Source organism: Microchirus variegatus (genome assembly GCF_963457635.1).
Source record: "Microchirus variegatus genome assembly, chromosome: 3".
Taxonomy (NCBI): Eukaryota; Metazoa; Chordata; class Actinopteri; order Pleuronectiformes; family Soleidae; genus Microchirus; species Microchirus variegatus.
This window is the reverse complement of record NC_139804.1, coordinates 19,291,248-19,308,232: the sequence shown is the minus strand read 5'-3', so window position 1 is coordinate 19,308,232 and position 16,985 is coordinate 19,291,248. Positions and strand designations below refer to the sequence as shown.

Here is a 16,985-nt window from a genome sequence, read left to right as displayed (position 1 = left end):
GACAGGAAGTGTTGCAATAATACCAAAAGTCAAATTCAATGGGCAAAATGTAAAAAAAAAAAAATTCATCATATCAACTCTAACAGGATAAGTTACTAGGATGACTGTACGATGTATAAACTCACCCAGAGGACCCTGTGCTCTTGCAAACCCCCAGCAGGGGCCGCTTGTCAGAAAATGTGTCGCTCTTCAGATGACCTGAGGAGGAAGAGGAGTCAGAGAAAGAGGCAGATGAGAAAACTAATAATCTGCACACAACAAAGGCAGACATTCTTTACAACAAACTTCTGAGGCCTCTAGTTTTGCCCAACTTTATTCAACGGGCTGCCTATTACCAAGACAGGAAATGTGCTGATTACATTACTACTGTTGCCCTGTATTTTCAATTATGGTCATCAAACTTTTTTTGATGAGCCACTCCCCCATTTTGCAAGGTAGTGGACCATATCACTGGATCCACAAGATGTGAGGGGTTCACAGTTTTCCAAATTCTAAGAGCTGAAAAAAACTTGAATGTTGAAGAATGTTGACACTGAGTAAAATTCTCTGTCTGTCTCCTGATTGGTGTTTGGGTTTCACTGTTGGAATGACAGAGTAAAGTTTATCAGACATATTAAAAAAAGAATAACTTTGTCATCCTTTAAGACAACCAGAAGATGAGGGGATTGAGAGAATGGGGGTGCTTAGATTGAGGAAGATGTTACCCTTCCGGGGACTGTAATTTGAGGCTTGACAGTAATCAGCCTGAGTTCCTGTGGTATGGCGTGAAGGCAAAAGTGCCTGCACTACCAGCCTTTAACACACTCTTTTCTTCTTTCATGTTTCTGTCATCAGACACGATGGCTTCTTGAGATATTGAGCCATAACATAAATATGAGTCAGAGTGAAATGGTACATTCACTAAAAACTTACTGGAAAAAATGCCAATGTTGCATTGACTGAGAAACTTCTGATTTAATTTCTAGTGTAAAAGAACATCAAGTCTTCAAGGAGAAAGCGTGGGAGCATCCCAAGTGTGACAATATGTTGTAAACACCATGAAGAATGTTCAAACGCATGTACTCCCGAAAACCAGTACTTCCTACTCTATTCTAGGAAAGGGAAACTTTGCCTTATTACATTTAACACCTAGTTTCGGGCATTTCCATGTCCGCCCACCCACTGCATTGCATCCCATACAATTGGCCTTTTAAAGGCTCACCACAGTGCAACACTGTTTGCGCCCTAGCAGATTGCAATCAGTGTCCTTCCCTCCAGTAGTACAATTCATATGTATTTTCTGCTGAGAGAATTGCTCTCCTCATGTGTCGAGGCTATCTGCTGCTTCTTATTACTGCGGTTTGCTTTCATCCACTTCCAGCGCTCTTTAAATGCTGCCATTGTGTGTTGTAAAAAATCTGCCAAAAGAACGGAACATGGATGAAGAACAAAAAGGCGATTTTCTCACCAAAGAAATGCCACAAACCAACAAGGCTACATTGGCAGCTTTCACAGTACTGATTGGCACCTGCAGAGATTAAATTTAAACTCCATGTCTGCAAAGGATCTAATCAGTGGAAAAACTTGTCCAAAATATGAACACTGGTAATAATACAGCTCTCAACTTTCCCGTGTATGAAAATGACAGCACAACTAGTGCATTCATTTGTAGACTGTGTGAATTTAATTACTTTAGGAGCCAGTTAATATGATAAGACGATAAGTGGAAAACATTATGAGAGTAAGCTATTGTGCACGCAAATATTTTTACATATTTTTCACTTTAAAAAAAATCATATTACTCGATTGAGCCAACTTGTATTAGGAGACAGTTAAGATGCTCCCTGAGCAGGACTCAGTCGTGAGGATTTCAAATTAAATCTACAAATCAGTTTGCTTCTCATTTTACCGGATTCTATACACAGAATCAGGTGTGTTAAAAATCATGAAAAATAACTTCAATTTACATAATATCTTCTTAGAGATTAATGACACGCTTCATGGATGGGGACACTAATGGTGGTATTGCATTAAGTCATAAATCCTTAACTTCTCTTAACAAGTGCGCAACAACACAACTGTCTCAAATATAACAATTGTATAGCACACACACAGCCCTGTTGGTGGCTTTAGCTTAGCTACCATGAACAGCAATGTAATAGGCATGTACATTAACCACGACTAGGTGTTAATGTACAAGGCTGAAGTTTTCTGTTGTAGCTGCCTATATGTTATTTGCTACAGTTATAATTATTACCTCATAATTTCCATGTCTGTATTTATGTTTGATGTACATTAAACATAATTTGTCTAAATACACACATTGAATGTGTACTGCACTAGTTCTATTAGAAATACTTTTGTTATGCTCAGTGAATTTTTCCATTCATAATGATCTGCTGTGATCTTTCACATTTATTTCTTGTCAACTTCTGCTTCCAGTGGCACAATGAGTTTTGCCACTGAGTTATTACTACTAAAATGTCTTCTGAGTTTATCGATTTTGAAATTGTTATCTCCTCCTCCACTATTTTGCCAGCTTTCCTGAATGGCTGCTTAATTCTGCTGCAAAATGGTATCTACAAAGAAGTTCATGCTGACTTAAAATAGGCTGACAACTAAAATGTACATCCCATTTTAATGTTTTGGGATTCTAGAATGGAAGCACCTCATACAGAACGAGGAAGACAAAACAATCTGGGACAACACATGGTGTAGGTTACAATTAGAGTAAACAATTCATTGAATCAGGAATTATATAGCATCTATAACATGGAACACTATGTGAGAAAGAAGATATTTAGATTTAGAGGAGGTAAAAAGAGGTTCTGCTGACAGAACAGTGAAGGCACAGTGAGAGGTTTCCAGCTGAGCTTTGGCAGCACTGATTTCAGAGGCTTTCCACCACTGACTCAAGGCAGGCCAACAATAATCGTAGACTGACATGAACATTAGGATGAGGCAGCAGGGAGCACTCTTTAATTTTAATGATATAGCACCACTTAAAATGCCCACAACCCAAAACTGCATTAGGATGAGCCATACAAAATTTAATTTTAAGTGTCGACCTTGAATACTGAAATCAAGTTAACCAAAGTGGGATTTATGTTCTTCCAGGATAAAATTATACAGAAAAGCATTCATTTTTAAAAGTTCCCTCTCCCTTGGTGGATTTAGAAGATAAAGATGAACCTAGTGTTAAAACATCAAGTTAAGGGAGCCTTTTTGGTGGCAGTTTAAGTAAAAAATAGCTGACTTTCCAATTATTGCTGCATAGTAACAAGGAGGGGAATCTGGAACAGATAGAGTGATGTGGCCCTTAAAAACATAGCTGGGGTTCTTTGTTCACTAGTTTGTCTTATTCACTAATGAACCACTCTTATACATGTTTTGTAAATGGGCTCTCCAATGTTAGCCTGGCAACCTCAGAGTAACAACAGGAAGTGATTGTTTCCAGCAGAGAATATCCTGCACATAACTCCCTCGAAACCACAAATTTATTGTTTGGTTTTTAAACTATATAAACAAACAAGATATAACCCAATTAATTCGGAAGTTTGAGAGGTTCCGATTTTTCTCTTTATTGGACAAAGGCAGGATAGTTGTTCACCAATAACCAGCTGCTGACTGGAACGTCTTATCCACTGTACAGACATGAGAGTGGTATTGATCTTGTGCAACTCTCTGCTTACTTTCACAAACTGTCGGAGCCTTCCCCTTAAATCTGAAAACTATTTAAACTCCCTGGAGTGTCATCATGAACTACAACTGAATAAACATAATAATATAATTTAACCAATATGATCCCAATTCAATACAAATACAATGAATAATAAAAATAATAATAATAACATTGTTATTATTATTATTATTGTTGTTATTATTATTATTATTATTATTATTATTATTATAACAATAATAATAAAAGAAAAACGTACTTATCCAACTGACGAACAAGCAGTTACCTAAGAGTTTGGCATTATTAGCCATTTCAAAATGACCATGGGCTCATTTGAAATAAAACAAAAGTGTGCTTTGAAGTTGGTAAATCTGCATCCAGACAGGAATAAGGTACAAAATATACTCACTGATATATGGTGCTGGCAGAATGTGAGCAGCTCGCACAGGACCATGGCGCACCGAGAATAGTTCTTGGGCTTCCCCTGCCAGCTGAAAGACATTTATGGTTTTTATGTTAGTTCATATATTAGTTATATTAGAGACAAGAGACTGTTTGCACTTGATATACACCAACATAAGCCTTCGTCACAGATATCATACAATCCATACGTGTGTGTATATATGTTGTATAAGATGTCTCAATTTAAAGGAGCCTTGCAGAGTTTTTATCAAACTAACAATAGTTATGTTCATAGTTGCTGTTAGCAAATGCATTGTGCATACACTAGAAGTCAAACTAATTTAAGATGCAGAAAATTCATCATAAATCAGTTATTGAATAAATTAGAAATTTACTTATTTTTATTGACCTTTTACAGCCTGTGTGCATTACCTTCACAGCCCACCAGAGTGTTATCGCCTTGACTTTGCTATTCACTGCTGTAGACAAACAAAGCTGGGATCTGCTCAGAAAATATACTGCCAAAGTGCCACTACCTATCAGTTAAAGCACGGGTAACATGAATTTTTTTTTTTGAATGTGTGTGCGTGTGAGTGTGTAGTAGTACGATAAACACATCGCCTTTATCTGATTCATAAACAATTATCTTCAATATGCATTGTAGACTCGACTGCATAATGTGGAGAATAACTTGTGAAAAGAACATGAAGGAACATACACGTAAGGTTTTTTTTTCTAAAGATAAAAAAAAAACAACAGACCAAAAAGACAAATGGCCATTTGTTCACACTGTATGAAAAATAATTTACTCCAACTGTGTGTGGAATCGAGTCGTCATAGATGGAGACAGGGGTGGGCAAAGGAGGAGGATGGGGAACAAGGGCGGTCTCGTGGTTAGAGATCCAGCCAAACCACAAACTAAAATCTACTGTGGACAGAATAAAAGGCCCAGCGGCATCACACTGAAATGAGCTTCCTCCACTTAATGTGGCAGAGCCAACAAGGAAGGGCTGGGGATATGAGTTAATGCCAAGTGGGCAGGAGTCCCTTGATGTCTCTGTCCCAGTGTGACTGTATGCATGAGAAACACTGTGTTACCAGTGTTTCCAACTACTTCTGATTTTGATTGCACAGTCATTCAAAGATAAAGAGGGAGAGAGAGGCATTAACCGAATGGTCAACAGGTTTTTGATTGAAATTTGTAAAGCAGGTGTGTTTCTATCATAAGGTTCCATTAGTCAACCTCTTTCTGACACAAGAAGTCTGCAGGAAGTTAATGCAAGACTATGTCATGTCTATTTACACAGCATGTCCTCCTTGTAAGGACAAAAAGCAAGTTAATGAAAAAGATGGTGTCCATTAAAACCTTTAGTTAAAATCTGTGTTTCGTGGCTCTTTATTCCAACAGTTAACACTAATCTACAGAGTTTACCTCAGGGTTCTAACAGTAAAGCTATGTGACACTTTTCCAGTGTCACAGAATGATTTATCCAATAAGGAGCGAGACAGAATTCTAAAGAGAAGGTATCTTCTCTGCTCATAAGGTTAAGCTGTTTGTTAGTGAATATATCCCACAACGGCAGCAACGAACAAGAAGTCCAAAAAATGACTCAAATGACAGCAGCAACAAATTAATGTGCGTCAATGTCAACATCCTCTGGAGTCACATCTGAGTGCCTGTGTGCTTTGACTGTTATGACTCAAAGGGTGAGGAAGTTAGTTAAGGCTGCATCTATGCTACTATGTTTTCATTTAAAACTGGCATTTTCAGTTCAAAACAGTTGACCTGATCTGCATCCATACCTACACCCCTAAAAAAAAGTACAGTATATCACATGACCACTCAGATACAGCTGGCATGCCAATGTAAACAGGACACTCTCTACTCTGTACTTATTTGCAGAAAGTACTACTGACATGAAAAAACAGTGTTGAAGTCAACGTAAGGATTAAACTAAAAGTAAGTGCTTAAGGAGCTTCTTCAAAACGCACAGTCAAGTTGTGGCAGATAAGAACCAATCAGGTCACACCAAGATAGTGTGGTAGGTAGTAGAATCTGGAGGAGAATTTCTGCATTTATAAATGAAAATGTGTGTGTCTCTGTTATGTAACTACTTAACCTCTTCTGATCATCCAATAGCTTTGATAATCAAACAAGTGCATTCCAGAAATGCAAAGGTTGCCCTATTGTTGCCTTTCTGGTGTTTATTGCCACAGACACATAACCACCATGTGTCAGTTGAGGCTACATGTGTTCATAAGAGATGCCAGTGTATTAGGTCAATGGCCTGTGTGGCTCTCAGCATGTGTAATGGCACATTGTTCTAAGCGCAGAATGCCCCACTTTTGTGATTCTTTTTATGCGTTAAATTACACTGAAGCCAGCATTATCACTTTACTAGTGATTTAATCTGTTTGTTTTAAGTCTTTAAACCCATCTGAGGGGATGATCGCTCTTTTGTGCAATTAGTAGCCTTTTCAAAGTGGCGGATTTGGAGCTGCATTTTTATTCAAAGTGCTTAAGGCCCAGCAGTGGTAGATTAACACTGGAGACATGAGCAGGTTATACAAGCATGGATAGCAGGACTAAAAAGAGACTGGCAGCAGAGTGGGATTCTTACACAGGCAAATGTCTGTGCAAGGGAATAATGGAATTTGCTGGATTAAAGTACAACGAGGGGAGGGCCGCAGGTTAATGCGCGGGGTTATTGTACATTACCCCACTGCTCATCCTCATCTAGCATGGCTCTGTGCGACATCTCCGTAACATTGCCACCATTACATTAGTGGCCTCGCATATGCAATATGCCAAATTGCTTTCACAAAGTTGTTTTTTCCTGCATAGAAGAGTGATTCATTATATTCATTTCATTTGTGGCTTGGAGCTTTTGTGAAATCACAGTGTCTGCTCTTCTGTTTTAATCTCTCAAATGTAATGCCATAAGCTGTGAACTGATATCTGGGCCATATTCACAAGTCAGTACGCCCACTAACACAGTGCTAGACATATTGGGAGGTTTGGAAGGAGCAGGTGCTTTAGGGATCATACAGTAACAGGTGCCAACACGCAATATAAAAATTCAGAGTGCACAAGCTTGGACTGATGCAGAAATTGTGTATTCACTGTGAGGTGAAGCATTCAGAAATGAACTCAACTATTTAATGGGATAGTCCATGGCTGTATGATGTACTGCCACCTAATAAAATCTATGCTAGTTTAGGTGTGCGCTATCTTAAGTATCTTGCCCTTACACAGCCTTTTTCATCTGAAAACTGAAAGTGTCACCTATAAACCGCTCTCCACACTGCATCATAAGGTACATAGAGAAAATCAGTGTTTATCGCTTGCAGGGACTAAAAAATCATGTACAGGCCAATAGTTATAATTTTATCACAGATAACATCTCATCACATCTTCATCACCTTCATCATTGCTAACCATTGTTTATAAGGAAATTACATCTGATAATCCCACAGAGATCCTGAGATGTTTACACTGTTGTACACCAATCCTATCACTAACACAAACTGCATTAAGAGACCAGATTACGCAGTATGGGAGAGACGCGAGTGTCTAGACTTAAGAAAACTGTAAGTAAATTTGATGTGAAAGTATTTCAGCCTTATCACATTCTAAAAAAATAACTATTATTTCCAGCCAAAGACCATAACAAACTGTAACTCGCAAAATATGTACGATTTGTACTGATGCATTTGTTTTGATGCATTTTCTTTATTGGTTTTGGGTTGAATGAATATCATGCATTTAATACACTGGAATATAAATTATCTACCGTTTCCGGCAGTACAATTTATCATACAAGTATTATCACTGCAATGTCATGAGAGAATTTATCTCAATGTGATGGGCTGGAAACCTGTCCAGGGTATATAACCTGCTTTCTGCCCTATGTCAGCTAGGATTGGTACCAGCAATGCTCACATGGAGGACAGATTTTGTCTGATAATAAAATGGTTAAACTTATGTTAAGCTTACATAAAGCTCTTAAAGCTCTGCTAATGTTAAAGAAGCTTCTTCTTTTCTATCCAGATAATACACTCCCCAATTATTTTGTATAACACGAACAGCATATCTCAGGAAGTATTTATAATATTGTACAGACCTAGTAGCATCTGAAATTGAATCATCTTTTGTGTCAGCTCGTCAAAATTAAGTATATATTTGATACTAAATGGACAAACAAAAGCTCGTCACAAAAAGATTGTATAAATCCTCCACAGGCAATCATTTTCAGCAGAAAAATTTGCTGAAATAAAACCCACCAATACACATTAGCAGTCACTGTTATAAATGACATTCATTTTTAATAACTTCTTCGTGTCTGGAGAATGTTTCATTTTTATTTCATACCACATACAGAGACCTCTCAGGCCTAAACCTGGATTACGGACATAAATATATTTTTGTCTCCAGCACATGCATTATCACGGACACTCGCCACAGACATCCGTCTACCCAGCCGGTCATTTCATCTCAACACGTATGCAGACAGACAATTAGTCCCTGACAGTCTGCCTCTTATCAGGCGGTGGCGCATGACACCTCTCCAGTGTGAGGCGACAGTGATCTTCATCGCCTAAACACCTCTGTCAGCATCCATATGACCAGTCAGACATCCCCACCTCACCAGTGTGTTAAAGCGTGTGTACACGAGCGTGTTCAGACTCTGCTGGGCCATTTACAGAGGGTGTCGGCTTAGCAACTGTCACAAACACTTCACAACCACTCAAGAGCCAGAAAGCGAAGCACATTCAGTGCTTACTTAAAACCGTGTGAAAAAAAACACAGCCCAGAATCCTACCGTAAACTTTAAAAACTGAAAGAAAACAATGGGGAAGGACAGCATGTGATAAGAGACCAGGGTGAGTGGAGTGAGTGTGAATCACTCCTGCTGAAATGCACAGCAACCTCACAGTATATTTTACTGGGTGTGTGTAGTGCGGTCAAAACAGCTGTAATCCTCTGCTCGACCATAATAACTGCAAGAGAAAATCTTCAAACTTCAAGTTGCCAAATCACAGTAGCCAATGTGTGTTCACGGCTAACGTCAAAGAGTGTGTTGCTTTACCCACAGCCCTGGGATGTTTACGAAGAGACTGATTAAGGACTTCGGCATGTTTAGATCTCACAGGATGTATGTGAAGTTTGCATGTTTCAGTGACAGCCCCTTCATGAAAGGTGATACTTGGTGAGCAAAGGCTTCATAGCGTTGTGGGTAATTTGTTAAGTCATGAAGCAGACAAAATCATCTAATGATTTTCCAAAACTGAGTTTGAAGAAATTGACTCGCAAAATGAGAAATTCCGTCTCACCCAAATGAAAATGCGGCAGTTCTTATAGGTTTATAAGAAGTGTTGTATAGAAATGTGCATTTCAAAATACAACTTGATGAAAAAGAACACTTATGTAGCAACTATAGTCTGTAAATGAATTTTTGACATTTGCTTCGATTGGTCTATTTAACATATAATTTAGCCTCTGTGGTACACATCTGATCTCTAAATGACAGAGGTCACGTTAACCCAAATCACCTTCATCATTGCTGTATAACCAGATAATCAAAAGGTCTCCATCTTGTGGCCACATTTAACATTACATCAGGAGTGAACTGGAACTGGAAAAGCATACATTAGTCTATATAAAGAATAGAATTATGGACGGACATCATTTGTTTACAGTGTCCATAATTAGATGATATGCTAAAAGACTGTCCACACTATCCAGTTCAGCAGTTCTGCAACTAACACTTAACATAAATTGTAATGCAAATTCTTCTTGGCATCACTGTGTGGTACTTTCCACTGGTGTAATTTGTGGTGTTACACAGGACTTTAATTTGCTCTACAACAAGTCTCCATTTTTTGTAATGACCTACAGATCATTAGAAGTTACTTCATACCGTCTGAACCTCTGTGATGAAGTTGTGTTTTTGGCCACGTTTGTCTGGGGTGGTCCGTCTGCCTTTCAGCAGCGTAACTCACAAAGTAAGGAACAGATCTGCATAATGTTTTCTTGGGGTGTACAGTATGACCCAAGGAAGAAATCGTTACATTTGTAAAATTACAATTTTAAAATCAATTGAAGACCTTGCAAGATGGAAGAGTGTATTTACTCTGTTAAAATCTAAATGTCAATGTGTGCGTGTGTACTGGACTTGTATAAGACATGGGGCAGCACATGCTAATTACACTCACTGATTGTGAAGTAAAATTTGCTGAAACATGCGGTCTAAATCTGTCCTACAATAAAAAGTACTGAAACTGTGCACAACTGATTCCACTTATCTCACTGATATGCACAAGGTTGACAAAATAAGAGAAACATATGTCCGTATTATGAAAGACATTTGATACAAATGTTGTGATAGAGGATTAATTTGAAAGGATACCTATATTGAAATAAAGAGTGGACATTAAAACCTTAATAAAGTAGGATCACAATAAAGTAGGATAAACAATAAACAGTATTTGTTTCAGCTTGGTGTACATCATAAATGGTAAACTGACTACATTGTGTATCAGTTTGTGTATTTAACGCTGACTTTTATTGTAACATATCAGCATTGCATTATAATTCATATAGACAGTAAACAAACAGCAATTTGGTTCACCTGCCATCAATCATGAAGCTAAGCAAGTTCAAAACATCTGCCATTTAGATCATGTGGTTGAAAAATACACTTCAATGAACGGTTTGAACTGCTCTATTCCGCCTGAAAAAATAAATGTATAGAACAGCTTCACTTCCACATAACCTCATTAAAGTTTTTAAGTCCACCTTCGTCACTGCCACCTTTATTCAGAGACAAGTGCAGAAAGAGGTGGAGACCTGTGTACAGCATGAAGTAGAGGTAGGGAATAATCTCTACTGTTAGAGTCGCATACCATCCATAATATGGTCAACACTGCCATCTAGTGTACAAGATAATGTGATGAATTAAAACAGCTACAAGCCCTGAAAGAATTGTACCTTCAGAGGAGACGCCCCTCACTGATCATACATAATTAAGAAAATGTCAACATTTTGTTTAATGACCTCCATGTGAACATCCACACACATTTCTTACCATAGCATAGATTATTAATCATTTATTTGGGTTCCGTATTAACCAGCAGAAGAGCTTTAAATGTGCCAGCACTGTAACTTAAATTCTACTGTATTATATTTTCTTAATTTACAGTCCTTATTCGTTCAATAAAAATAGCAATTGACTGAGAAAGGATGATATAACCTATATATTGGGGCACACCGTATAGTGTAGCAAACACCGTTGCCAATCCATTACCAACCAGGAAAAGTCATCACAGATGACACGCTGGTGAATATTGTCTGTGATTGGACGGTCGTTCCGCTAAAGTCCTGAGGGCTACTGTAATGACAAGTTGATGGGTACAAAGCGCTATTTCTCGGCTTTCCAATATCCATCCATCTTCTACCACTTCATCCTTCGCATGAGGGCAGCGGGGGGTGCTGTGACAATCTCAGCTGACATAGGGCGAAAGGCAGGGTACAGCCTGGACAGATCGCCAGTCCATAGTCCAGGAATTTTCTACATATTAGAGATGGTCTACCAGTTATGGTAATGAGAAGTATGCATGTCAGTCAATTCATGTCAGCTTAATTGGATACACTAAAAATTGACTGTAGGTGTAAATGTGAGAGTGAATGTTTTCCAGATCCAGATTCAGAAAACTGGAGGCAGTAGTGGATGAGCATTTTCTGTGATGTAAAACCTAGTGTGCGTCAGTATCTCATACAACCACCTCTAAAAAAAGAATCATTAACTTATTTTTGACTTTATGATATGGATAGATATGTCACTGAATTATGAAACACAGCTTTAGTTCACTTATAGGGCAGTAGCAGTAGAACGATTTGTCTATGTCAAAAAATACAGAGGAGCTGCACAACACACTGTTTTTTCAGTTGTGAGCTGTTTATCTTACGTGACAGTAGGTCTTTAAGACCGGATGTTAGGACATCAGACATGTCTCGACATGTTTGAGGGTCAGACAGTATTTGCCTTTTGAACCCAGCAAGAAAACAATGACTCCATTACACAATATCACATAATCAATTTTCAATAGTTGTGAGTCTGTAAACTCCAGTCAGGTTTCTATAGAGGAGAACAAAGGATAAAGCTTCTAAAAAATGTTTGGTGTTAATAAGTCCATCATCTTATTAGGAGCTGTTCAGGACAGCTATAACAAATAACACAATACACAAGTTATATATAGCACAGTAATTATGGGTCTAAACCTTTTCTGTCACTGTGATGAAAAACCAGAACATATAATGAGAGCAGTTTTACAAGCTCATTGTCTGTTTCACTTACAGAAACGCTCCAGATCTGCATCCCATCAGTGTAGCCAATCATAAGACAGAGAGGGGGGTCTGAAGTACCACTGTGCATCTCCATAAACTCTGGGTTGCGGGCAGTGTCTAGGAAAAAAGACAGTGACAAGTTAGTTTATTAAGAGGATGTATTTAAATATGCAACAGTAATGACAAATGGCCCACACATTAATTACATCAGGCATATTGGAATGTTTTCACTAAAATGAATCCCATAACAGATTCACATGAGGTTTAGTTTAGTTAGTTATAACAAACAAGTTATATTGTTGTATACTAGTACAACTACAAGTACTATAACACTACACATTTACAAGTTACAATCCAGTACCATTATGTTCACTTGTTGTGTAGTGGATATAATAATAATGTCACAACTTTGGCGTGAAGTGCCACGTCAACAACGAAAATATAATTTCCTGAAATTCATGTATCGATTTGATCAGAAAACAGCAGCCTGAACAATGCAGTAGAGCTAGGACACTTGCACAACTTTGATATGCAAGTCCTTTGTGTAAAGTTTTTGACTGGTGTTAGTTTATATAGATTGAACAGAGTTAGAAATAAATATAATTTTAACTCTATTCACGGGGGGGTAAACTTGTTTACAAGTTGAGTTGTCGACTTGACAGTGAAGTGAAAGACTTACCGTTGACGTCAGCTTTCTCAAATCGAACCCAAATAATTTTCTCTTTCTCATCAGTGAGTGGAGACCCGGTATATGCCTGTTGTTGGAAAAAAACAAAATCAAAAAACAATGCACAAAACACAAACAACATCCACATTAATTAAAAAAAAAATAAATCAACTTATTCTACCAGTAAAAGGAGTAGAACTGGTACTGGATAACAGTTCAGTTTTTTGCTGAAAGCTCAGGTATACCAGAATCTCAGAGTGGTTTTTAACCACAGTTCATGCAAAGAACTCAGATCAAGTTTAAATGTGAAGTAAGTAGTTTATAGTGACATCTAGAGGAGAGGCTGAAATTTAAAACAACGAATTGCTCCTCTGCTCACCCCCTCCCTTCCCTGAGCGATACGGTATCCTCAGCACACGAAGCGGAGAGAGTGGAGGCGGGACTTCCGCTACAAGTAAAGTGGCGCTTGATTTGTTCTCTCGCATTTGTCCATACAGGCTCCAGTAGAAACATGCCGTCTCGCTACTAACAGTGGCAATGCAACAGCGGCCCGCGACCATGTTATTTTACATGCCTTTTTGAAACACTACGAAAATGAAACAAAAACTATTATACAGCGACTAGACAATGCAGGAGCACATAATATGTATAGAAAAGTGGATTTTGGGTCATATAAACCCATAAATACTACACAGTGTCCCTTTAAGTAGTTTGGTTAAATTCACAGATATGTAACAAATAAGTATACACCCTGAAAAAAATAGTGCTGCAGAACTGATACCCTACATAGAAACCATTGCCAATTGCTAACTGCATTGTTTTTAATTAAAATTTTGATTTTGAAAATTATAATTGTTCACCAATAGCCCACACACTTTATAATAAGTACAAACTATCAGCATTAGTTAAGCATTAATAAATATTGAATTCATCATTTAAAACGCGTGAATACTCATTAGTATGTAGTTTATAAACACAATTATAAATGTTGTACTTTTAATCCCATAAGCTGAGGAACAGTGTCCAAATAGCTGGTGTACTCAAGCAGCCAATCTGCATCCACCTCCAACAAACAAGCTCTTTGATCGACTTAGAAGGGACTGCTCTCTCACCTCTCTCTGTGTCCAGCAGTCGCTCAGTACATGCCAAAACTTCAGCACATGAGTAAAACATTTAGAACTGTGTTTATAAACTACATACTAATGAATATTCATGCATTATAAATGATGAATTCAACATGTATTAATGCTTAACTAATGCGAATAGTATTCACTTATTATAAAGTGTTACTCCCACATCTGCGTCACCCCTAGTATACTGCTCAATAAATCATCTGCTTATAAACAGACGTGTGGAGAGAATTCAATTCAGTGCAACATTGGGGAGCTGAAACACAACTCACAGCTTTTTGTTTGAGTGAATGAATGGCAGAATAAAATACCTGGGGAACGACATCCTGCAGGAAGGTCACCACACTTTCCATGTAAGTCTGCTCCCTGTGACACCAAACAAGCTCAAGTTATCACTCAACACACTGCATGTATCAACATTAATCAAACAGTAAATGTCTCTACAATTGCGGGTAGCAACAAAATATTTTATGAGTTATGCAATATACTGCAATGTAAACTATCAACATAATGGGTACACAGGCTTAAGTGCAAGATATGACGTAAATGAGGAAAAACATAAAGCATAATGTCACTGAATTAATATTTTGCTCCTCTTACGTTGCAGCTTGTGCTCGCACCAAAACTCCTCCAGCACAGCGACTTGGTCTGCGTGGAGAGTCTGATGCCATTTTGTCTCTCGATTATTTTATTCTGAAAAAGAACAAAAATAGATTTCAAAACGATGGCAGCACGCAAACAAAACACATAAGTTGCAATCGGCCTGAGGTGCATCGATAAGCAAACAATTATCTGCATTAAACTATGCATTAACTGAGTCATAATTTATTAGAAACACCTAGTTAAATCTTATGCAGTGTGTCATACCATTCTTTCTCAGTATGACACACAATTCAGCAAAAAAAGGTTTTTATCAGCAACAATAAACACAGACAAGAACACTTTGACCCGGGCAATACTGCAACAAAAAATCTTATTACAATGTATATTTTTGCCACATTCAACATCGATATAAATCACAATATAAATCAAATCAATATGTCTGTTGAGGCTGACATATTGCAGCTTTGGGTGGCCATCAAGACTAGAAAAGCGCTATATAAATACAGAGCATTTAAATACACTCTAAAACAAAATATCTACTGTTTATGATCTGTATTACCTAAATAAGATGTGCATTTGTCATTTGACTGTAACAGTCACATGTGCAGCAAAAAATAAATAAAGTTAAGTCAGATTTGAGCACCTTTTGCCTGCTGTCTGAACACAAAGAAGAGCTACAAAAAATTGAAAACCACACCCAACCTCTTATCAGTAAAAGAAGACAGCACCCAACTGATGTGCCACAACTTTAGTGAGTGTAATGTCTCCCAGTGACATCTATATGTCCATAACACACAGAGATGAAACCACAGTTAGGACCAACTTTCAAAGATCCTGAACATCCTGGTGAAATGAATGAATGAAGTTACTCCATCCCTGACCTTAAATATGCTGTGGCTGCTGGCCTGCTGCCGCTGTGAACTCATCTTATGACACCCCTATAATGGATTAATCCATGTAATCAGAATACCTACCAAATGACATACATTCAAGTATACACAGAGAAATTCTATAACTGAGTATCATCCCCGTTGTGTGACAGTTGAAATGCAGTAAAACCATTGCTGCATCATATGAGATTTACATACGTGATTTGCTAAAATTAACCTCTGCTGCAGCTGACTAAGTAAATAAGGATGTCATGCACTCTGCCACGTGGTAAAGCAACAACTGACCCAACAATAACACGGGAGAGTGTTGACTGCATGTAGTTAACAGCGTCTTCATTAGCAGGTGAGCCTCTCTCCCAAAACACATTGGCACACTTACTTTCTTAACCTCGGTTTTGACATGATGTACATTTTTTAACAAGATTGAAACGCTAACATGGACCCACGTTTGTAACAAGTGACAAGTCAAAACAAAACAGCTCTTGGCTAATGCTGAAGATGAGGACCCAGCAGCTAACTGAGCTAGCTAGCATTAGCTGATATAAATCCCCTGCAGCGAAAAAACGACTCACTTCATAGCTTTAAAAGGGAGACACGTTTCTCGCGTTTCAATAAGATGTTGGTGTCATGCGACTGCGTTTACAAACCGAGGTGCTGGGCGCTGACAGCCTCCTTAGTTATCAACTTGACAGCTGGCTTCAGGAGCTCTCTGCAAAAACACAAACAGAACAGACTAGATTTGCGGAACTGTGTTGTGTAATTATAAGCCAATCAGAACGTGGACACGTTTCCGTCAAACCAATCACCTCACAGCTAGGGCGGGACCACTTCCTGTGTCACCAATTAGAAACGAGGTTCTTTTACAAAATAAAACACTGCACATAAAAGTCGAACAAAATGATATATACATACATACATACATACATACGTGTGTGTGTGTGTGTGTGTGTGTGTGTGTGTGTGTGTGTGTGTGTGTGTGTGTGTGTGTGTGTGTGTGTGTGTGTGTGTGTGTGTGTGTGTGTGTGTGTGTGTGTGTGTGTGTGTGTTACTGAGAATGCCAAAAGGAGGAATGTAAAATAACAAACGTTTTAACACTTTTATTTTGTCAGTATTATGAATGATATTATTTATTAATTAATTAATTAATTAATTAATTAATTAATTATAATTACCAAGCAAGTACTCCAGGCCTTACATTAATAGCCATGTGTCAAGAAATAGCATTTTAAAAGAAAAAATATATTGTTGTGATGCAATGAGGAGTAAACAAGGCTATAGGATTAAAACA

General features: G+C 38.0%; 1 protein-coding gene across 1 annotated transcript in view; it reads right to left on the bottom strand.

Moving 5' to 3' along the window:
• bcas3 (BCAS3 microtubule associated cell migration factor) overlaps positions 1 to 16,421 on the bottom strand; it is a gene marked incomplete at its 3' end in the record, with an annotated part of 297,380 nt that extends 280,959 nt beyond the window's left edge. The window contains exons 1-7 of the mRNA XM_083886876.1: positions 16,345 to 16,421; positions 14,805 to 14,897; positions 14,516 to 14,570; positions 13,087 to 13,162; positions 12,418 to 12,524; positions 4,068 to 4,149; positions 126 to 198 (exon numbers count right to left, since the gene is read on the bottom strand). Of these exons, the coding sequence (XP_083743002.1) occupies positions 126 to 198; positions 4,068 to 4,149; positions 12,418 to 12,524; positions 13,087 to 13,162; positions 14,516 to 14,570; positions 14,805 to 14,875 (464 nt within the window). The 5' untranslated portion in view covers positions 14,876 to 14,897; positions 16,345 to 16,421. The remainder of the gene's footprint in view (positions 1 to 125; positions 199 to 4,067; positions 4,150 to 12,417; positions 12,525 to 13,086; positions 13,163 to 14,515; positions 14,571 to 14,804; positions 14,898 to 16,344) is intronic.
• Between the last annotated feature and the right edge of the window lie 564 nt (positions 16,422 to 16,985).